The sequence below is a fragment of the Zingiber officinale genome, chromosome 5B, assembly GCF_018446385.1.
Source record: "Zingiber officinale cultivar Zhangliang chromosome 5B, Zo_v1.1, whole genome shotgun sequence".
NCBI classification, from domain to species: Eukaryota; Viridiplantae; Streptophyta; class Magnoliopsida; order Zingiberales; family Zingiberaceae; genus Zingiber; species Zingiber officinale.
In genome coordinates, this window is record NC_055995.1 from 118,203,471 (window position 1) to 118,222,632 (window position 19,162).

The 19,162-nt window shown below is 41.3% G+C and overlaps 1 protein-coding gene across 1 annotated transcript; it reads right to left on the reverse strand.

The window, feature by feature from the left end:
* Positions 1 to 17,591: 17,591 nt before the first annotated feature.
* LOC121985538 (probable E3 ubiquitin-protein ligase RHY1A) lies at positions 17,592 to 18,740 on the reverse strand. The gene is made up of 3 exons (XM_042539057.1): positions 18,374 to 18,740; positions 18,199 to 18,296; positions 17,592 to 18,132 (listed from the first exon to the last, which is right to left on the reverse strand). Exons 1-3 carry the CDS (start codon positions 18,503 to 18,505, stop codon positions 17,808 to 17,810), a joined length of 555 nt encoding a protein of 184 aa, XP_042394991.1. The 5' UTR covers positions 18,506 to 18,740; the 3' UTR covers positions 17,592 to 17,807.
* Positions 18,741 to 19,162: the final 422 nt, after the last annotated feature.

Here is a 19,162-nt window from a genome sequence, read left to right on the forward strand (position 1 = left end):
AAGTAGACACACACAATCAAATAAGCTCAATATCTCATATTGACTCATTTGCGCATGGTCATGCTTTCTTATGTCCTACTAATCAAGGGGCCCACAGATATCGCTTCCGTCATATGGAAGGGATAGATCCCATCTATATCACTCACATCTCTCCGCATAATTCATTGCATACCCAGTGATCGACTTTATTGTCCACCTTGTTACAGGTGATGTTTGCCGATACCAAAATACACAACTCCTTATGTAGGGAACCGTAGTGACTTCAGGTCAAAGGACTATTCATACCAATAGTCACATGAGAATGTTTATGACACTCATATAACGATCCATGAAACATTCTTATGGCGGGTCATTCAGTATATATTCTCTAATATATACTCATGTGTCAACCTGATATCTCATATCCATGACTTGTGAGATCAAGTCATCCGTTGACCTACATGCTAGTCTCAACGCATTAATATTGTCCCTGTATATTAATGCTCGACTAGGAATAGTTAAGAGCAGTGTTCTCTACAATATCTCACTATCAATTCAAGCAATTGATATATTGTAGATAAGAACCTACTACCCAAAGACATTATTATATTTATTCAATCGACACTGAACTGAAATAAATATAATAACCAACTTTGTCTTTTATTAATAATGATATACGATACAATAATGTGTCTTTTACAATCATCTCATAATTGGTACTAGGGCTAATACTAACAAAAACAACATTCAATGAATAAAAAAACTATGAGTATTTTAGGACCAAAAGAATTCAAATATTTTTACAATGATATGATTTTGTCCACTTTGGACCTAAGCCTAATGATTTTATTTTTAGGCTTTATCCTAAAGGCTACATATCAATGGAGATATCAAGTTCATAATTCTTTCTATGTGTTTTAGAACTTTGTTTGCAATTATTACAATATAACAATCCCCCCCCCCTCAAACGAAGGATTGCCCCCTTAGCCTATTCACTTAATATCATCTGATCCTTGACATATCAGGACTTTTCTATAGCTCAGTCTAACTGACCTACTAGAACTTCCTTATCCCTTGGTCCACCCGACCTACTAAGACTCCATTGACTCTCAGTCCAACTGACTTGTTAGGTCTTCATTGTCTAGCCACAATCAGGGCTTCTCTGCCTGGTATCTGGTCGCCTTGATCCAGACATGGGAACCCCCACTTCCTTCGTTAGAGGTCAATATTCCACCCACATGATTTGATTGAACCATGACTCTTATGCATAGTTGATGGTTAGTTTTTCTAACAGTCCAGACTTTGATACCAATTATTATGACCAAAAGACTACAGATATCTCCATAATGGTATGATATTTTTCACTTTGAGACTAAACCCTCATCGGTGTATTTTAGAGTTTTATCTAAAAAGTCTCATACTAATGGAGATATATTTATCTTATAAATCCATGATTATTTCTATGTGTTTTCAATGTGAGATTTTATTTACAATCATTGCAACCCAATAGGGTACTCCATGACAACCACTAAATTTTAAATAAACATTATCTGATCATGATCGACTATATAGAAGTTAACAGGTAGCTGCTACAACATATAGCAGTTGGTGTTAGAGTTGCAAGATTACAAACATAGTCCTATATTGAAAATACATGGGAAAGATCATGGGTTTATAAGAAAAAGATATCTCCATTGGCATGAGGTGGGTGGAGCCGAAGAGCAAAATCATGAGGATTTAGGCCCAAAGTGGATAATATCATACCATTGTGGATATATCTAAATTCTTTTAGATCTTAAAATTTGTATCAAAGTGAGGTCGCTCTTCACCAGACTAACCGCATGAAGAACCACAAGCCAGAGTCATGATCTAAGATTGAACCATGTGGGTGAAATCTTGAATGAAGTAGGAGACCCTGAGCAGGTCAGTGACCTGATGCTTGAGGGGAGATTCTGAGCAGGTCAAGAATGACCTGATGCTCAAGGGGAGGCCCTAAGCAGGTCAAGATTAATCACATGCTTGAGGGGGATCTTGTGGTCCTTTGTTTAAGGGGGGATTGTTGGGATTGCAAAATTATAAAAATAGTCCCACATTGAAAACACATAGAAAAGATCATGGGTTTATAAGAAAAAGATATCTCTATGGGCATGAGGCATTTTGGATAGAGCTCAAACGTAAAGCCATGAGGACTTAGGCTCAAAGTGGATAATATCATATCATTGTGGAGATATCTAAATTTTTTTTTTAACCTACAGTTGGTTGCTAGTTTCTACACATTATAAAACTATTCAGTAACTTCTACATATTGTAGCAACTAATGATAGCTTCTACATGTTGTAGAAATTGTAGGACTGTAAAGCACTAGAAGGGGGTGAATAGCACAAGTCACTTTTTGACATTTTCAAAAATCATGAGAATGCACTGTGGGAAAAAAAAAAGAAAAAAAGAATCAAATGCTAACACAAGTTCATTGAGTGCCTTTGACAAGTACAGGCGAAGCATTCGACAACTCATATTCCAAGACCTGCACTCACTGAGAGCTTCTCAGAATAGTGTGTGAGAACAAAAGTCAGAGCAATTAATGTATAGAAGTCTCTAGTCGAAGTCCCTTTTATAAACCCTTTCCGGGCTCCCGGACCTCTCCTGGGCGCCTCCAATGAGGCTGAGACTTCACTAACTTATCCTCCTCCGGATGCTTGGACCACCACCCAGGCACCTAGATCGTTGACGTGGTTGCACCTCGATGAAACCCTATCTTTAAAAAGTTTATCCAAATCTGACAGTCTGGATCGATTTGACCGCTTGGAGTGATCCGAGCACCTAGACTCTGATGTATGTTATCTTATCAAAGTTTGACACCTCAGCTGGTCACCTGCTTGGGTTCGATCCAATCCAAGCACCTAGACTGGTCCGGGCACCAAGACCTTCGGGCGCCTAAACCCCTCCTTGGCGCCTAGAGCCCCTTTTTCAACCAACTTTGAGTTTTAATTCCTGCAACATAAGGTTGGCATAACATACAATGACATGAAAAAGAAGAGTAGTAATATATTTGACAATCTCTGGACTATCCAGTTTTGACTTTGAGTTTCGCTGAAACCTTAGGTCGGATCGACACCTACTGTTCCCTCAACCGAGAACACATTCTCATTGGATCTCTCCTCTAGTTGCTTATCTTTACTTACGATTTATGGACTTAGTTGACCTTGATTTTTTGACCCACCAGGTCTTCCTGTCAGATGCTCCATCTGAATTTTAGCCAATCGTCTAGTCCTCCCTGACCTGACTATACTTCCTGCCAATTGTCCAGTCCTTTCTAATTCAGCTGGACTTCTTGCCAATCGTCTGGTCCTCCCTAACTCGACTGGACTTTAGCCTAGTATGTAATCCCTATTAAATCTTTTAGTCATGCATACTTGGTGAGTGGATTAGAACACAATATTTAATTCTAACCATTTGTCATACATCAAAACCTGAGTTTAATCGTTAGTGCAAACTGCACAAACACTCTATACTTTAAATTTCTAATTCTGTATTTTCAAATATTATTTTTAAACACTATAAGGGGTTACTCTGCCTCCGACCCTTGTTGAATAAGAAGCTTAATAGTGCACTTGATATTGCTCTAGATTAGCAACTACCTAAGTTGTAACCAAGTAAATCCTTAGTCTCCTTACTCTTCTCTTTGTTACATAGAAAGCAAGAGATATTGTAATTTAAATTTGTAGGTAACTCATCCCTACCTTTAGGCGGTCTAACGATCCTAATAGCTACAAACATGTAGTAGCTTCTGTAGTTTATGCAACATAACTACCGATAGTTTCTATTGGTGTCGTTATCACCAATGGTCAAATTTAGATTTTGATGAATGATAAATAGATTAATTAGATGTTATGTTTGTCTAACATTTTTACTAAGTGTGTAGGAGATGACGGATCTAGAGGACCTTACACCAGGCTGAAGTCCAAATGTTTCATTTTGGCAAGAAGTCTAACTAGGTCAGTAAGGAGATGTTCGACCTAGTCATACCAGTCATCACACGATCAAAGTCAGCTCTCTTCTTCTATCCAGAGGAGTCAACCATTGGGTCTGAAGCTGGGACATTTATATGCTTTGACTCGTGAGGAGGCACAACGAGCTAGAGGATCTATTATCCGAGGTATTATTTCAATTTATAGTATTCTTTCAAATATATATATTAGATGCTGATAGTTCACATTTCTTTATTTCTCCCGAGTTTGTATACAAGATTAGGAGAGTTCCAACTCTTTGACCTTATAGATTAGCAGTATTGACACCATCAGGTGGAGTATTGATGTCAGATCAGGAGGTCAAGAGCTATCTTTTAAATTTCGATAGTCATATCCTTATAGTGGATCTGTAGGTGCTAGAGATAACTGAATTCAATATTATTTTAGGTATGGATTGACAATCAAAGAATCATGTCACTGTCGATTATCGAGCCAAAATAGTAACTTTTCAATCCTTAGATCAATCATCATGAAAATTTATTGGAATCAACGATCGATGGATATCTATTATCTCAGCTCTTCAGGCTCAGCAGTTGTTGGCTCGGGGACATAAGGGATATCTCTTGTTTTTTGTGAGTTCCAATATGGATAGTTTTATCTATCTTTTTGATGTCCACATAATTTGTGAATATCCCAATTTTTTGAAGAACATCCCGGCTTGCCACCTTGACGACAAGTAGAATTTGCCATTGAGTTATTTCTTGACACAACTTCCATATCGAAAGCTCCATATCGAATGACACTAAGAGAACTAGAGAACTAAAGGTCCAACTTCAGGGGTTGTTCGATAAGGGTTTCATTCGTCCCAGTGTTTCACTTTGGGGTACTCCAGTTGTATTTGTTAAGAAAAAAGATGGATCATTAAGGCTCTGCATTAATTATAGGCAGTTAAATTCTGCAACTATTAAGAACAAGTATCCTCTACTTATGATAGATGATTTGTTTGATCAACTTAATAGTACTTGTGTGTACTCAAGGATCAATTTAAGATCAGGCTATCACCAGTTATGAGTTAGAGGCATAAATATTCAGAAGACAGCCTTCCGTAATCGGTATGAGCATTATGAGTTTTTGGTAATGTCATTTGAACTTACCAATACTCCTACAACTTTTATGAATCTGATGAACTGAGTATTCATGGAATATTTAGACCGATTTGTATTGTCTTTATTGACGACATTTTAGTATATTCTCGGTCAGAGGAGGAGCATGAACAACATCTCAGAATGGTTTTAGAAACTTTACGGAAGGAACACTTATATGCAAAGTTCAATAAATGTGCTTGTTGACTTACTTTTATGGGATTTCTAGGACATATAATCTCTAGCAAAGGGATTTCAGTGGGCCCCTAGAAGATTGAAGCGGTTGACCAATGGAAACAACTAAAGTCAGTACAAGAGATTCACAACTTTCTTAGATTAGCTGGGTACTATCGGAGATTTGTTAAAGGATTTTCTAATATTACTACACCTTTGACCTAGTTGACTAGACAAGTTTACTTGATCTAAGGCTTGTGAAACAAGCTTCCAAGAACTCAAGAAAAGATTGGTGAGTTCTCTAGTGTTAATTATTCCCTCTAGAGATGATGGATTCATTCTTTACATAGATGCATCTATTCAAGGATTGGGGCCAGTTTTGATGTAGTATGATCGAGTAGTAGCTTATGATTCTCATCAGCTGAAAGATTACAAGAAGAATTATCTCGTACATGATTTAGAATTAGCTGTCATCATTTTTACCTTTAAGATTTGGAGATATTATCTCTATGACATTACCTTTGAAATATTCACTGATCACAAAAGTCTGAAATATTCTTTCACGTAGAAAGAGTTAAACCTTTGACGGAGAAGGTGGATGGAGTTCCTGAAAGACTATGACTGTACTATCAACTACCATCTTGGTAAAGCTAATGTGGTAGCAGATGAATTAAGCAGGAAGTCTAAAGGAGTATTGTCAACTCACAGGGTGACAATTACTGATCTAGTCAGATAATATTTAGAGTTAAATTTAACTGAAGTAGGGCAAATATAGCATGGTATATTGGTCTCCTTAATCACACAGTCCCCATTTGTTGAGCAAATCAAGGAAGCCAAATGGAAGATCAGTATCTCAGATCTATAGTTAGTGAGTTGGAGTTAGGCCCCAAGCTAGAATTCTCACGTGATATGGGTGGATCTCTTTGGTTCCGAGGCAAATTGTGTGTTCCTAAGGTACATCCTGTTAAGGAGGATTTCCTTCGAGAGACCCATTGATTGAGATTTGCAGTCCATCTTGGTGGTACTCAGATATATCAAGATTTGAGGCGATCATATTGGTAGAGAGGTATGAAAAGATATATTGTAGATTTTGTAGCTCAATGCCTAATTTGCTAACAAATTAAAGTAAAACACTAGAGACCAACCAGGTTACTCCAGAAGATTGCAGTGTCAGAATGGAAATGAAAACATGTCACTATGAATTTTATCACGGGGTTACCAAAGACCCAGAGGAGACATGATTCAATTTGGGTGATCGTCGATCGATTAACTAAATCAGCACATTTCTTGCCGATTCGTAAGACACAATTATTGGATAGTCTAGCAGAGTTATATTGCAGAGAGATTACTAAACTCCATGATAATCCCCTCAATATTATTTCTGATCGAGATCCACACTTTATTTCGATATTTTGGCAAAGTTTCCAAAAGACATTGGGTATCGAACTGTGCTTTAGCACCATTTTTCATCCTTAGATTGATGGACAGTCAGAGCGCACTATCTAGACTCTGGTGGATCTTTTACGTGCTTGTGTATTAGATTTTTAGGGTAGTTGAGAGGATTATCTATATTTGGTGGAGTTTGCTTATAATAACAATTACCACTCTACTATTCAGATGACATTATTTGAGGCACTCTATGGTAGAGCATGTAGACCACCTATCTTATGGGATGAGGTTGGTGAACATCAACTCTTGGGCCCTTAGAGTGTTCAGCAGGATGCTAAGCTAGCACAAACTATTAAACAGAGACTATTGACTGCTCAGAGTCAACAAAGGAGTTATACAGACAGAAGACAAAGAATGTTAGAATTCACAGTCGGTGATCACATATTGTTGGAGGATCTTGCGGCCGGCTGGAAGGGGGGGTTGAATGGACGACACCCCTAATTACTCGCTTCCTACGTATTCGTTAGTGCGCAAGCGGAAATATAAATACTAATTACGAATACAAAAGCTAATGACAAAGAAAAGAACAAGTAAACCAATGCACGTCGATGTAACGTGGTTCGGAGATGATGCTCCTACTCCACGGCTGTCCGTAAGGTGGACGATCCCGATCCTTCTGTGGATTAGCCCCCGGCAAACTCTGGCTACTCAAGCAACTCTTTATGGGTGGAGAAACCTCACCACAACACCAACCAAGAACACTTGGACACAAGAGACCTTGAGCACTTTGGTGACTACTAATTAGACTTTAACCAAGTCTAATTTCGTCAACCTATGCTGGCCATCTCAAGCTCCTTCTTACAGAGCTTGAGGAAATCAGCCTTACTGATTTGCCCATTACCAGTCGACTGGTCCTTGCACCAGTCGACTGGTGCCAACCCAACGACTATCTACCAATCGATTGGTCACAGGACCAGTCGACTGATCCCAGCCATTTCAGGCACAGAGAGCTTCTGTGCTCACCACCAGTCGACTGATCCCAGTACCAGTCGACTGGTACAACCCTAAACCTATGGTTTCCCATCCCGAGTACATTTCTCTCGCACTCGGACCCTCACGACTCACTTGACTCTTCTTCGCAGCTTTGACCTCTTGCCTTCAAGCCTACTTCCTTTGGCTCTCGTCCCTCGGATGCATCCAAGCCCGCGGCTCGTCCCCAATGCCATCCTTCGCGTATGCCTCGAAGTCGCTTCCATCGGCCCTTGTCCTTGCTGCCTTGTCCACGGTCCCTCGGATGCTCCATCCTTCACCGGACCTGAAGTCGTCAACCTGAGTCACATGTGTCACCTGCAGTCCTGCACAACTCAAGTACACATATCAAATAACGAGAGTAATCCTAACTTAAACCTTTTGCCCAAACACTAAAACACATGGTCCCGCGGACCATTGGGATTGCTCCAACAATCTCCCCCTTTTTGATGTTTGGCAATACGTTTAAGTTAGGGAAAACAAATAACAAATAAACATGCTAATAACAAATGGGTTTACGTCGCCAAGGCTACACACTTGGACTTACACCGCCGAATGGACTTACGTTGCCAAGGCTACAAGACTACACACTTGGACTTACACCGCCGAATGGACTTACGTTGCCAAGGCTACACACTTGGCAACCGCCGAATGGACTTACGTTGCCAAGGCTACACACTTGGCAACCACCGAATGGAAAAATGCAAATATGCATTGAAACCTATCACAAGGCTCCCCCTACACCTAAGCTCCCCAATGAACTAGGATTTTCCCACAGGGATTTTTAAGAACTTATCACAAGGCTCCCCCTATGCAAAGGCATTTAAGGTTTTCCCAACTAAACCTTACTTCTCCCCCTTTGCCTAACATCCAAAAAGTTCTCCAACAATATCCCAATCGTTGAAAACTTATCATCCAAACTGACCCAAACTCATGTATTTATCCCCCATGGATCCCATACATTTAAACGAGTTGACATGGTCAAGATCAGCGCTGAAAAACATTTTCAGGCTGATATCAGTCGACTGCCCTAAGTGCCAGTCGACTGACCCCTTCGACACAACCTTACAGAAACATTTTGTGGTCAAAAACACTGTTACCAGTCGACTGGTATCTGCACCAGTCAACTGACACCTTAATTCTACAAAAATCAGCATTTTCATTCCAACTTCAGAAATGCACCAGAAATTCCCTAGACCTCCAAAAATTTTCAAATTTTGTGGAGAGGTCTATTGTACCCTTGTCTACTTGGAAAAATACATTACAAAATGTATCTATCACCAATCCCAAGATTGACACAAAATCCAAAATTAGCTAAATGGTTCAATTGAACCTTGCCCTAAAGTCCTAGTTTTGGTTTTCTCTTGATGTATTTGCCCATACCAACCCACAATGCATCCCTAGCATTGGTTTATATGACATCTATATATCAAAAACTAATTATCATGCAATATGACCCCAATTGTCATTTTTCTTTCATGAAACACAAACCATGTGTGCCAAATCCCTAGGTTTGAGACTCAAGTCCGTCTCCAAACCATTTGACACACTCCATGGCTCCTCTAGACTCCCAAGTAGTACCCACCTGAGATCCATTGGCCATGGGTCCCAATTTGACTCTTTGAACTCCCCCTAGAGCTCTTAACCTTAGCCATCTTCTTAGATGCTTTCTCCATTATGGCTAACCCACAGTGGTGCACCTTGGACACATCATCCTTGCCATAATCATATGCAACCCTAGCATATTTCTTCTCATTGGCTTTAGATGACTCTACCTTGCCCTTATCATGTGCCACCCTAGCACATGGTCTCCTTTTGGCCTTGGAGGGACTAGATTAGTATCCCAAACCCGATCTATCATTGTTAGGTTTTTGGCTACCCAACACCATACTTAATCCCTTAGATCCAATAGTGAATCTCTTAAGGAATTTCTCCAATTGATCAAGCTTTGCCTTCAAAGCTTGATTTTCCCTTTCTAGGTTCCTAAACCTAGAATCAACATGTCCATCATGGACATTTCAAGACCTACCCTTCCTAGGCATATGTCTCCCCTTCTTGGGATTAATGCCTTGGTTCTCTATTACCTTCTTCTCCTTAGGTAATGAGAATTTAACTTTCCTAGGTCTATCATGCATAGGTCTCCTAGGGTTATGATCGATATTTACCATATTCCTATCATGATATTTAAATCCAAAATTTTGCATGAGTAAATAATAAGAATCATTCCTAACATGCATGGAGGAATTTAAATTTGACTTCAAATTTAAACTAGGGTTTACCTTACCCTTTACCTTTGGAGCTCCCCCTTGACTTGACCCTTCATTCTTCCTCCACTTCTTCTCCTCCTTCTTCAAATGTGTCAACTTCTTGATTTCTTTCTTCTTTGGACATTTGGTGTGGTAATGACCCCGCTCACCACACGTGAAGCACACTATGTACTTTTTCTCCTTCTTCTTCCTACAACTCAAGTTAGATTCAAAATGAATTGAATTGAGTTTAGGAGATACCTCTTTCTTACCCATAGGACATCTACTCTTGTAGTGTCCCTTCTCATTGCAACCGAAGCAAATAATGTGGTCCTTTGACTTTGCTTCGGTGGAGGTGCTTACTAGGTTGGCCTCCAAGATCTCTTCTTCCTCCGTCTTGGATTCTTCTTCAACCCTTGAGGATGTTGACGATGATTTTTCATCCTCCTTCTCCTCCTCAGAAGTTGAGCATGAGTTAACTTCCGGTTGCTCCTCCTCCTCTTCTTGAGCCATTAAAACCATCTCCTTGGGCTCTACCTCTTCATGTGTAAGCAAAAATTCCTCCCATGGAACTTTCTTCACTTTACTCCACAATTCATGGGCGTTCTCATATTTACCTACATGACTCATCACGTCATTAGGCAAAATATCGATCAAAATAGATATTACCTTATCGTTTGCCTTTGACCGTGTGGTTTGCTCCTCCGTCCAATATCGTGGTCGTAGCTTCTTCCCTTTCTTGTCTTTAGGGACTTCCAATGTCTCTTCCACCGCCATCATTGTGTCTCAATCCGTCTCGAAGAAGTTCTTCATCTTCACCATCCAAAAGGTGATGCCCCATAAGCTTCCTCCTTTGAACTTTGGCGGTTCTATCAAGCCGGTCATCTTGTGCTTCCTTGGCGATTAGTCCAATGGAGAGCGTCCTCGCTCTGATACCACTTGTTGGAGGATCTTGCGGCCGGCTAGAAGGGGGGGTTGAATGGACGACACCCCCAATTACTCGCTTCCTACGTATTCGTTAGTGCGCAAGCGGAAATACAAATACTAATTACGAATACAAAAGCTAATGACAAAGAAAAGAACAAGCAAACCAATGCACGTCGATGTAACGTGGTTCGAAGATGATGCTCCTACTCCACGGCTGTCCGTAAGGTGGACGATCCCGATCGTTCGGTGGATTAGCCCCCGGCAAACTCCGGCTACTCAAGCAACTCCTTGTGGGTGGAGAAACCTCACCACAACACCAATCAAGAATACTTGGACATGAGAGACCTTGAACACTTTGGTGACTACTAATTAGGCTTTAACAAAGTCTAATTTTGTCAACCTGTGCTGGCCATCCCAAGCTTCTTCTTATAAAGCTTGAGGAAATCAGCCTTGCTGATTTGCCCATTACCAGTCGACTGATCTTGCACCAGTCGACTGGTGCCAACCCAACGGCTCTCTCAACGGCTATCTACCAGTCGACTGGTCACAGGACCAGTCGACTGATCCCAGCCATTTCGGGCACAGAGAGCTTCTGTGCTCACCACTAGTCGACTGGTACAACCCTAAACCTAGGGTTTCCCATCCCGAGTACATTTCTCTCGCACTCTGACCCTCACGACTTACTTGACTCTTCTTCGCAGCTTTGACCTCTTGCCTTCAAGCCTACTTCCTTTGGCTCTCATCCCTCGGATGCATCCAAGCCCGCAGCTCGTCCCCAATGTCATCCTTCGCGTATGCCTCGAAGTCGCTTCCATCGGCCCTTGTCCTTGCTGCCTTGCCCACGGTCCCTCGGATACTCCATCCTTCACCGGACCCGAAGCCGTCAACCTGAGTCACATGTGTCACCTGCAGTCCTGCACAACTCAAGTACACATATCAAATAACGAGGGTAATCCTAACTTAAACCCTTTGCCCAAACACCAAAACACATGGTCCCGCGGACCATTGGGATTGCTCCAACACATATGTCTTCGTGTTTCACCCATAAAAGGAGTTAAGATATTTGGGTTGAAAGGGAAGTTGGCTCCCAAATTTATTAGGCCTTTCCAGATCCTTAAGCGGATTGGTGTTGTTGCATATCGACTTACCACTAGCTTTTGCAGGTGTGCATAATGTCTTTTATATTTCTATTCTACAGAAGTATGTTCCGGATCCAACACATGTCTTAAAGGATCTTAAAGTTGCCTAACAACCTGATTGCAACATACAAAGGATTCCTTGTTCATATTTTGAATCACAAAGAACATTGGTTGCGGAACAAATGCATCAACCTCATAAAGGTTGGGTGGCAGCACCACTCCGATCAAGAAGTAACTTGGGAGTGTGAGGATGATATGTGCACCAAATATCCTCACTTATTCTCCTTAGATAACGATGCTCCTCAATTATTTAAATTTGAGGATCAAATTTTTAGTTGTGGGAGAGAATGTTAATTAGTATTAAAAAAAGGATCCCCCTCTCTTTTCTACTTCTCTTCAATGGCAAACAAAAAAAGGAGATCGCAGCAACCCCCTCTTCTTCTCCAACACAAGTCCTTCTTCTCCTCCATTTTCACCAACAAGCAAGAGGAACTCTAGCAGCAACCCTCCCTTCCCTCTCTTTCTATTCTCCCTTGTTTTCCTGCTTTTGGGCAGTAGCCACAGGAGCCCATCAAAGCTCATTGGAGCTTGCCGAAACCTCCAGCAAAGAAGGGAAATGCAACCTAGTTGCTGCTCCCTCCCAACAACAAGTGCAAACAACCTTTTCTCCTCTCTTCGCTCTCTTAGTGTTGTGATTGAGCTCATCAGAGCTAACTGAGGTTGCCTAACAAAGGAGTAGTAGTTTTTTTTTCAAGAACCCCTTTTTCCCCTTATCCAACCACCACAACAAAGGTAGTCTCTTCTCCCTCATTTGTCCAAGAGCACGAAGTCTTCTTTTTTTCCATCAAAAGCATCATCTTCATTGTTGTCCTTTTTTTTCTTTTCCAACCAACAACTACCAATAGCAGCCCTTTAGGTGCTACTAACAATGGCCTCCATTCCTTATAGGTATATTTCATTTTAAATCAATATGTGGTTAGAATGGGTAAATAATTAGATAGTAATGAAGGTATCTTTTAGGAATGTGAAGTAGTACGAGATATCGAGATCAAAAATAACAATCTATCGGCTCTGAGTCATAGATAACGTTTAGATCTTATGTCATGATTTTTATTATTATTTGAGTATTTGAGTTATTGTTGTATTATACATGAAGATACGAGTTCGGATGGAGCATGATGACTTGTCGACATGCAAAGTGTTTGTTGTACATGAAGTGGGTAACTTTGATCCTTTGACTCTTTAAACATTACCTTGTGCATGAATATATATATATATATATATATATATATATATATATATATATATATATATATATATATATATATATTAAAATGGAGATTTAAATGATATTTAAAATAGTGAAATGAGGGTTTAAAATAATTAAATTGTTAGAGGGTAAATAATTGATATTACTTTCGATTTACATGTGAGTTCATATGAGATTAATATGAGAAGTGTTGTTTTAAAAATTAAACAAATATTATGAATTACTCTTTCGTTGATATCTATTTTTTTACTTGTTTGACCTTCCATACTCTATGCTTGTTAATATTCTACCTGTTAATATTTGTAGCTTTTTTATTGATAATTTTTACCTATGAAACCTGTGATGATACATAAATGAATTAGTATATTTATATGAAAAGTTGACTTAAATTGGTCGTTTAGACTAACCAATAAGACATGAACTTAGAATGAAACAATGATGGTAAAAAGGATTAAAATGAAATAATCAAAATAGTAATGAAGAATACTAAAATGTGAAAACTATGAGCCTAGTTTTATACAAGAGCTTTATACCTAAGTACTGGACCACCCACATGTTATTGTAGCAGCGCGGTGGTCCGCGGTCTAGAGTACCTAACCGTACACCCGAGGTGTGATGGAGTGATGTAGCTTTCGATCAGTGTTTATTATGCTTTCAACCGATGAGGGCTGGTAGCTCGTACGTCAGATGACATATGCGATAGTATTATATTCTGAAGAGGCTTTAGCCTATACATATGACATTACACTCTTATGATATTAGCTCCAGTGATTCACTTTTTAATTGATTTATCAAATTTAGACTATTGATATATATGTTGATATTACCATGGATGACTTGTATACTAGTTGATTAAATAATAAGACTGGATAATTGATTTTAATTGATGATAAAGTAAGAATTCTAAATTTTAATATAAAAATATTACTTGATTATAGATGATGATAACTTAATATGATTGATACGGTGCATGATAGTGGGGTCGGGTAGCGGACGTGGTCGGAAGTCAAGCCCAGGGGGTGGTCAGAAGTCAAGCCTACGGGGCGGTCATAAGTCAAGCTCATGTGGCGGTCAAAAGTCCGGCCTACGTGGAGTTCAGAGAGCTAGGTTATAGGATGGTACTGGTCAAGCACAAGGGGCATTCTGGAGTTAAGCTTACGTGTCGAGTATGAACTCGGAAGCCAAAGGATACACAGACCAAAAGCGTACAGGTAAGGAATTATAGACTTGCGGAGCAGGACAACCGGGCCAGAGCGTACAGGTTGGGATGCGCAAGCCAAGAATTACAGGGTAGGAATTATAGACTTGAGTAGGATAGCCGGGCCAGAGCGTACAGGTCGGGATGTGCAAGCCAAGGATTACAGGGCAGGAATTATAGACTTGAGCAGGACAGCCGGATAGAAACGTACAGGTCGGTATATGCAAACCAAGGATAGCAGGTCAGGATTTATGGACTCGCAACACAGGAGATACAAGGACTAAAGCGTACAGATCGGGATAGTCAAACCAAGGATGACAGGTCAGGACTTGCGGACTTGCAGAACAAGATACACGGACAGAGCGTACAGGTCGGGATATATGAACCAAGACTCGCAAAGCAGGATACATAGAGCCAAGACACAGGACGCGATGCACAGGTCTGGATTGGCGGGACAACGAACAAGCTAGGGAAGGATACAGGAAGGGCAGGCCTGAGCCTACAGAGCATGATTTACAGGTACGAAGACCCAGGTTAAGGTTAATGGACCAGAGCTAACAGGAACTACGCGACAAGCAAGTCAGAGAATCGTAACAGCCTATCAGAGAATAATCATCATATGTCAGGGAATATGCTAACGGTTTGTGGCTCGTTGCCTCCAGATCCTTGCTCAGACCTATAGAAAGATGTCACACGACATTCACCGCTAAACAAAGTCTGACACCTGACATTCGTCAGACTCCAGAAGCATCTACTGTCATATAAAAAGGGAAGCTTTGTCTCTACGCAGGTACGCTCACTCGTCATTTCTCACTCGTCTTTTACTTTTTGTCTTTTCATTGTGCTTCTGGGGAAAAAAATACCTGACTTGAGCGTCGGAGGGCCTGACCTGGGGACTTTTTCCCTGGTTCTTGGTCTCTAACGTGAGGCGGCTCGTCTGAGTGTGCGCAGGACCCGCGCTTCGTCATCCCCATCATCATCGTTCGTCATTCGCACACATCGATCTTTCCAGGGGGTACTCAGTCAACCAGACGTCTCAGTGACCTTTCGTCAACACCGGCGACAGCTCAACCAGCCTCTGTCCGACTCAGCTTCCGGACGAGATTAATGATTATACATATATATTTATGTATAAATGGAAAATTTTAAGAATAACTTAAAGTTGTAATAAAAGATTGTGCTTTACTCTATTTTTTTAAATTTTTTAAACAAGATTAAATTCATGCACATCTTTAATTACCCACTTAGTCATTTGACTTACTTTCTATATTCCTTGGCCTCTATTTTTATAGGTGTTGGGACCGAAATGTAACTAGAGAGGGGGGGTGAATAGCTCATCGCGTGCTTGTAGTCGGCGTTGCTTGTTTCTTTGATGGTGTGCAGCGGAAATATACAAGAAACAACACACAATGCTAACAAGTAGATTTACTTGGTATCCACCTCCAAAGGAAGTGACTAGTCCAAGGATCCACACACTCACACACACCTCCACTAATAAACACTCCTTTTCGATAACTACAGAAGGCGGAGAAGCCCTACAAGTTCACACTACAAGAAGAAAGGGAAAGGATACACAAATACAAAGCAACAACTTACAATGAGTATAGAAAACCCTAACCCTAGCTTTCTTCCTCTTGCTGTAGATCCGCCTCTTGACTTGGAAAAACCTCCAAGAGCTTCAAGAACTGGCGGAGAGAACCCTGTAGAGAAGCTCTGTGATCGCTGGTAAAGATCGGGAGAAGTGGCCGAGAGTTCTCTCGAAGGAATTGCACGCCTGAAGCCTTTATCTACGCCAATGGTTGGATCCCGATCGATTGGATTGCTCCCAATCGATCGGGGAGGCTTTGGATCGATCGGTGGATCGATCCAGAGCGCCTCTGTACTCTGCGGGAAATGTCTGGATCGATCGGTTGATCGATCCAGCCTTTATCGTATAAAAACGCGCCACCCCAATCGATCCACTGATCGATTGGGGTCTCTGGATCGATCGACTGATCGATCTAGAAGCGTTCTGTGCGCTCTGCGACTTGCCCACTCGAGGCTTGTCGCGGGGACCTTCCCAATCGATCGGCCGATCGATTGGGCATCAACCAATCGATCGACTGATCGATCCAGACATTTATTTTTGCCCAAAACCAAGTCCCAAGCCCCCAAACCAACATCCGGTCAATCCATGACCTGTTGGTTCATCATGCCTAGCATCCGGTCACCCTTGACCTCCTAAGACTCCCTCACCAAGTGTCCGGTCAATCCCTTTGACCCATTTGGACTTTTCCTCATCATGCCAAGTATCCGGTCACTCCCTTGACCTACTTGGATTTTCACCAGATGTCTGGTCAACCTTGACTCATCTTTTTCCTTGTGCCAAGTACCCAGTCAATCCTTTGACCTACTTGGACTTCCCAACATCAGATGTCCGATCAACCTTGATCCATCTGGATTTTTCCTTGCATGCCTTCACTCACTAAGACTTTCAACCTACCTAGCTTCACTCACTAGGTCTTTCACCTGGCTTCACTCACCAGGATTTTCCTTCTGCCTAGCTTCACTCACTAGGTCTTTCACCTGGCTTCACTGACCAAGATTTTCCTTCTGCCTAACATCTCAGTTAGGACTTCCCAGTCAAGTATTTGGTCAACCTTGACCTACTTGACTCTTCTTCAACCAACCTGATCAGAGGGGAATTGCACCAAACAATCTCCCCAAATGAATAACTGCACATGCACTTGTCCATATCATCGAAGTCTTGTATTGTCAAACATCGAAACCCAAACCAAGATTCAAGCTTGGTCAACTAGGTCAACCTTGACCTAAGGGCTATCGCACCAACAATAGACACAAGATCTTTTTGATATTATAGTTGGTCTGACTTTACATAGAGTTTTTCAGAGATCTTGACGTGCTGATTCTTGGTTTACTTTAATTTTGTTTTGTTGTATTTATGTTTTATTTCATGTGTCATGTTACTTGTATAGTTTTATCATCTATGAAAATGAAAATGAAAATGATGATATTTATAAAAATTGATAAATTTCCTGATGATTTTGTTTAGATGATTTTTATAGTTTTTTATATTATATTATCACTAAATGAGGTACCGGGAATTATACTCGACCCTGAGATATGACAGTAGAATTCGTAACAGTCATCGGGATCATTCCGACGAACCATGGATACAGTCAATTGGACACCTCGTAAGAACATCCTTAGTAATCACATCATCATTTCACAGGCATCACTTCATTCTTCTTTGAACTTAGAAGATAAAGGAATGAATATTCACAAAAAACCAACGTCATCTCTGTCTAATAAAACACTGGATCTTCATTAGTAATCATCACATCATTCATTTCACTGACTGCTCCCACTCTGCAAATATGGTCGTTCTGCAGCAAGGGCAGTAAGAGCTGGTCTCCAGCCATGGTTGGGCACAGTTCCAGTGGAACCTGTGCGCGCAAGGCAGGTGCACGAGGATGTCCCCGGTCTTGTACTCTTCCAAGCATACCGCGCAGTCAGACTGCTCCGGCGACGTCCACCCCATCTTGCTCCAGCTGAACTTCTTCTTGCTGTTCTTGGAAGAGTACACCTCCCTCTGCACATTGCCAGGGATCTCGTGCAACTCTCCCTGCCCCTCGTTCTTGCTCTGCTCCATGCTCCCAGCACTGTTATGTCTGCCAATCAAACATTTCTGTTGAGCTCAACGAAGATGCAATCGATCGAATCCAACAAAGCCATACCTTCTGATCTTTAATCTGGCATCCAACCTCTCTTTAGCTTCCCTGGCGATGTGTCCGAGTGCTTCATCATGGAGTTCTTGGTTCAAGATGCTCCTTTTCTGATATATAATACGACCACCACATGTTAACTGACGAGAAATTAAAGATCCTCGAGTGAATTATTGATCAGCCATACCGTGGTTTTCTCATGTGCTGTCGTGTACACGCTAAAGGATGATCTCCTTGTCGCATCAGTCGAAGGGCCGCCGAGGTGGAGGCGTCTCCGGCGAGCGTATTCAACCCCAGGGAGCATTCCTGCCATGATCATAAATCCGCAAGAGATAAAAACAAACGGCAAGAAATCCTATGTGCCCTCAATCTTTAGTCTCTCCCTCGAGTCTCAACTGCCCTTCATCAACCTTCTCTCAACGACTAATCTGGATTTCACCAGAAAAGCAGACTTCTTCATCGATGTGGAATCCATGAGGGCGCTTCTGGAGCAAGCAGACGACCACGGGAGAGCTGGTGAGAGGTTCTATAATGGAGGCCATGTAGTCATATGGCAGACAAAGACAAGGGGGCCTTGAGGTTCCGGTCGTTTTGATCGATAGCAACCTGCCATTAATTTGTGTCCCATCCCATGGCCAATGCTCGCACCGTATCGAATTTCATTGTCCATGAATTGCCTGTCTGGCTGGCCTCTGGCCAAACGCCATGCCTCCTGATACAAGCAAAAGGGGATTAATGCAAGGAGAAATTTTTAATGAGATTTGATGGTGACCATAAGAAAAAAGAATCCGAGGAGAAGAGATTGTGGAGAGGACACGCCATTCCTGTTAATTTGTCTGGCAGCGGAAATTATTAGAGATCATGTGGGCAGCAAAAACCAACAGGAAGGAAGAAATAGTTTATCCTCAACGTATCAGCTTCGATGTCACAATTTGTGAAAGAATTATTGTATATGCAATTCTAGTGGCAGACTCCA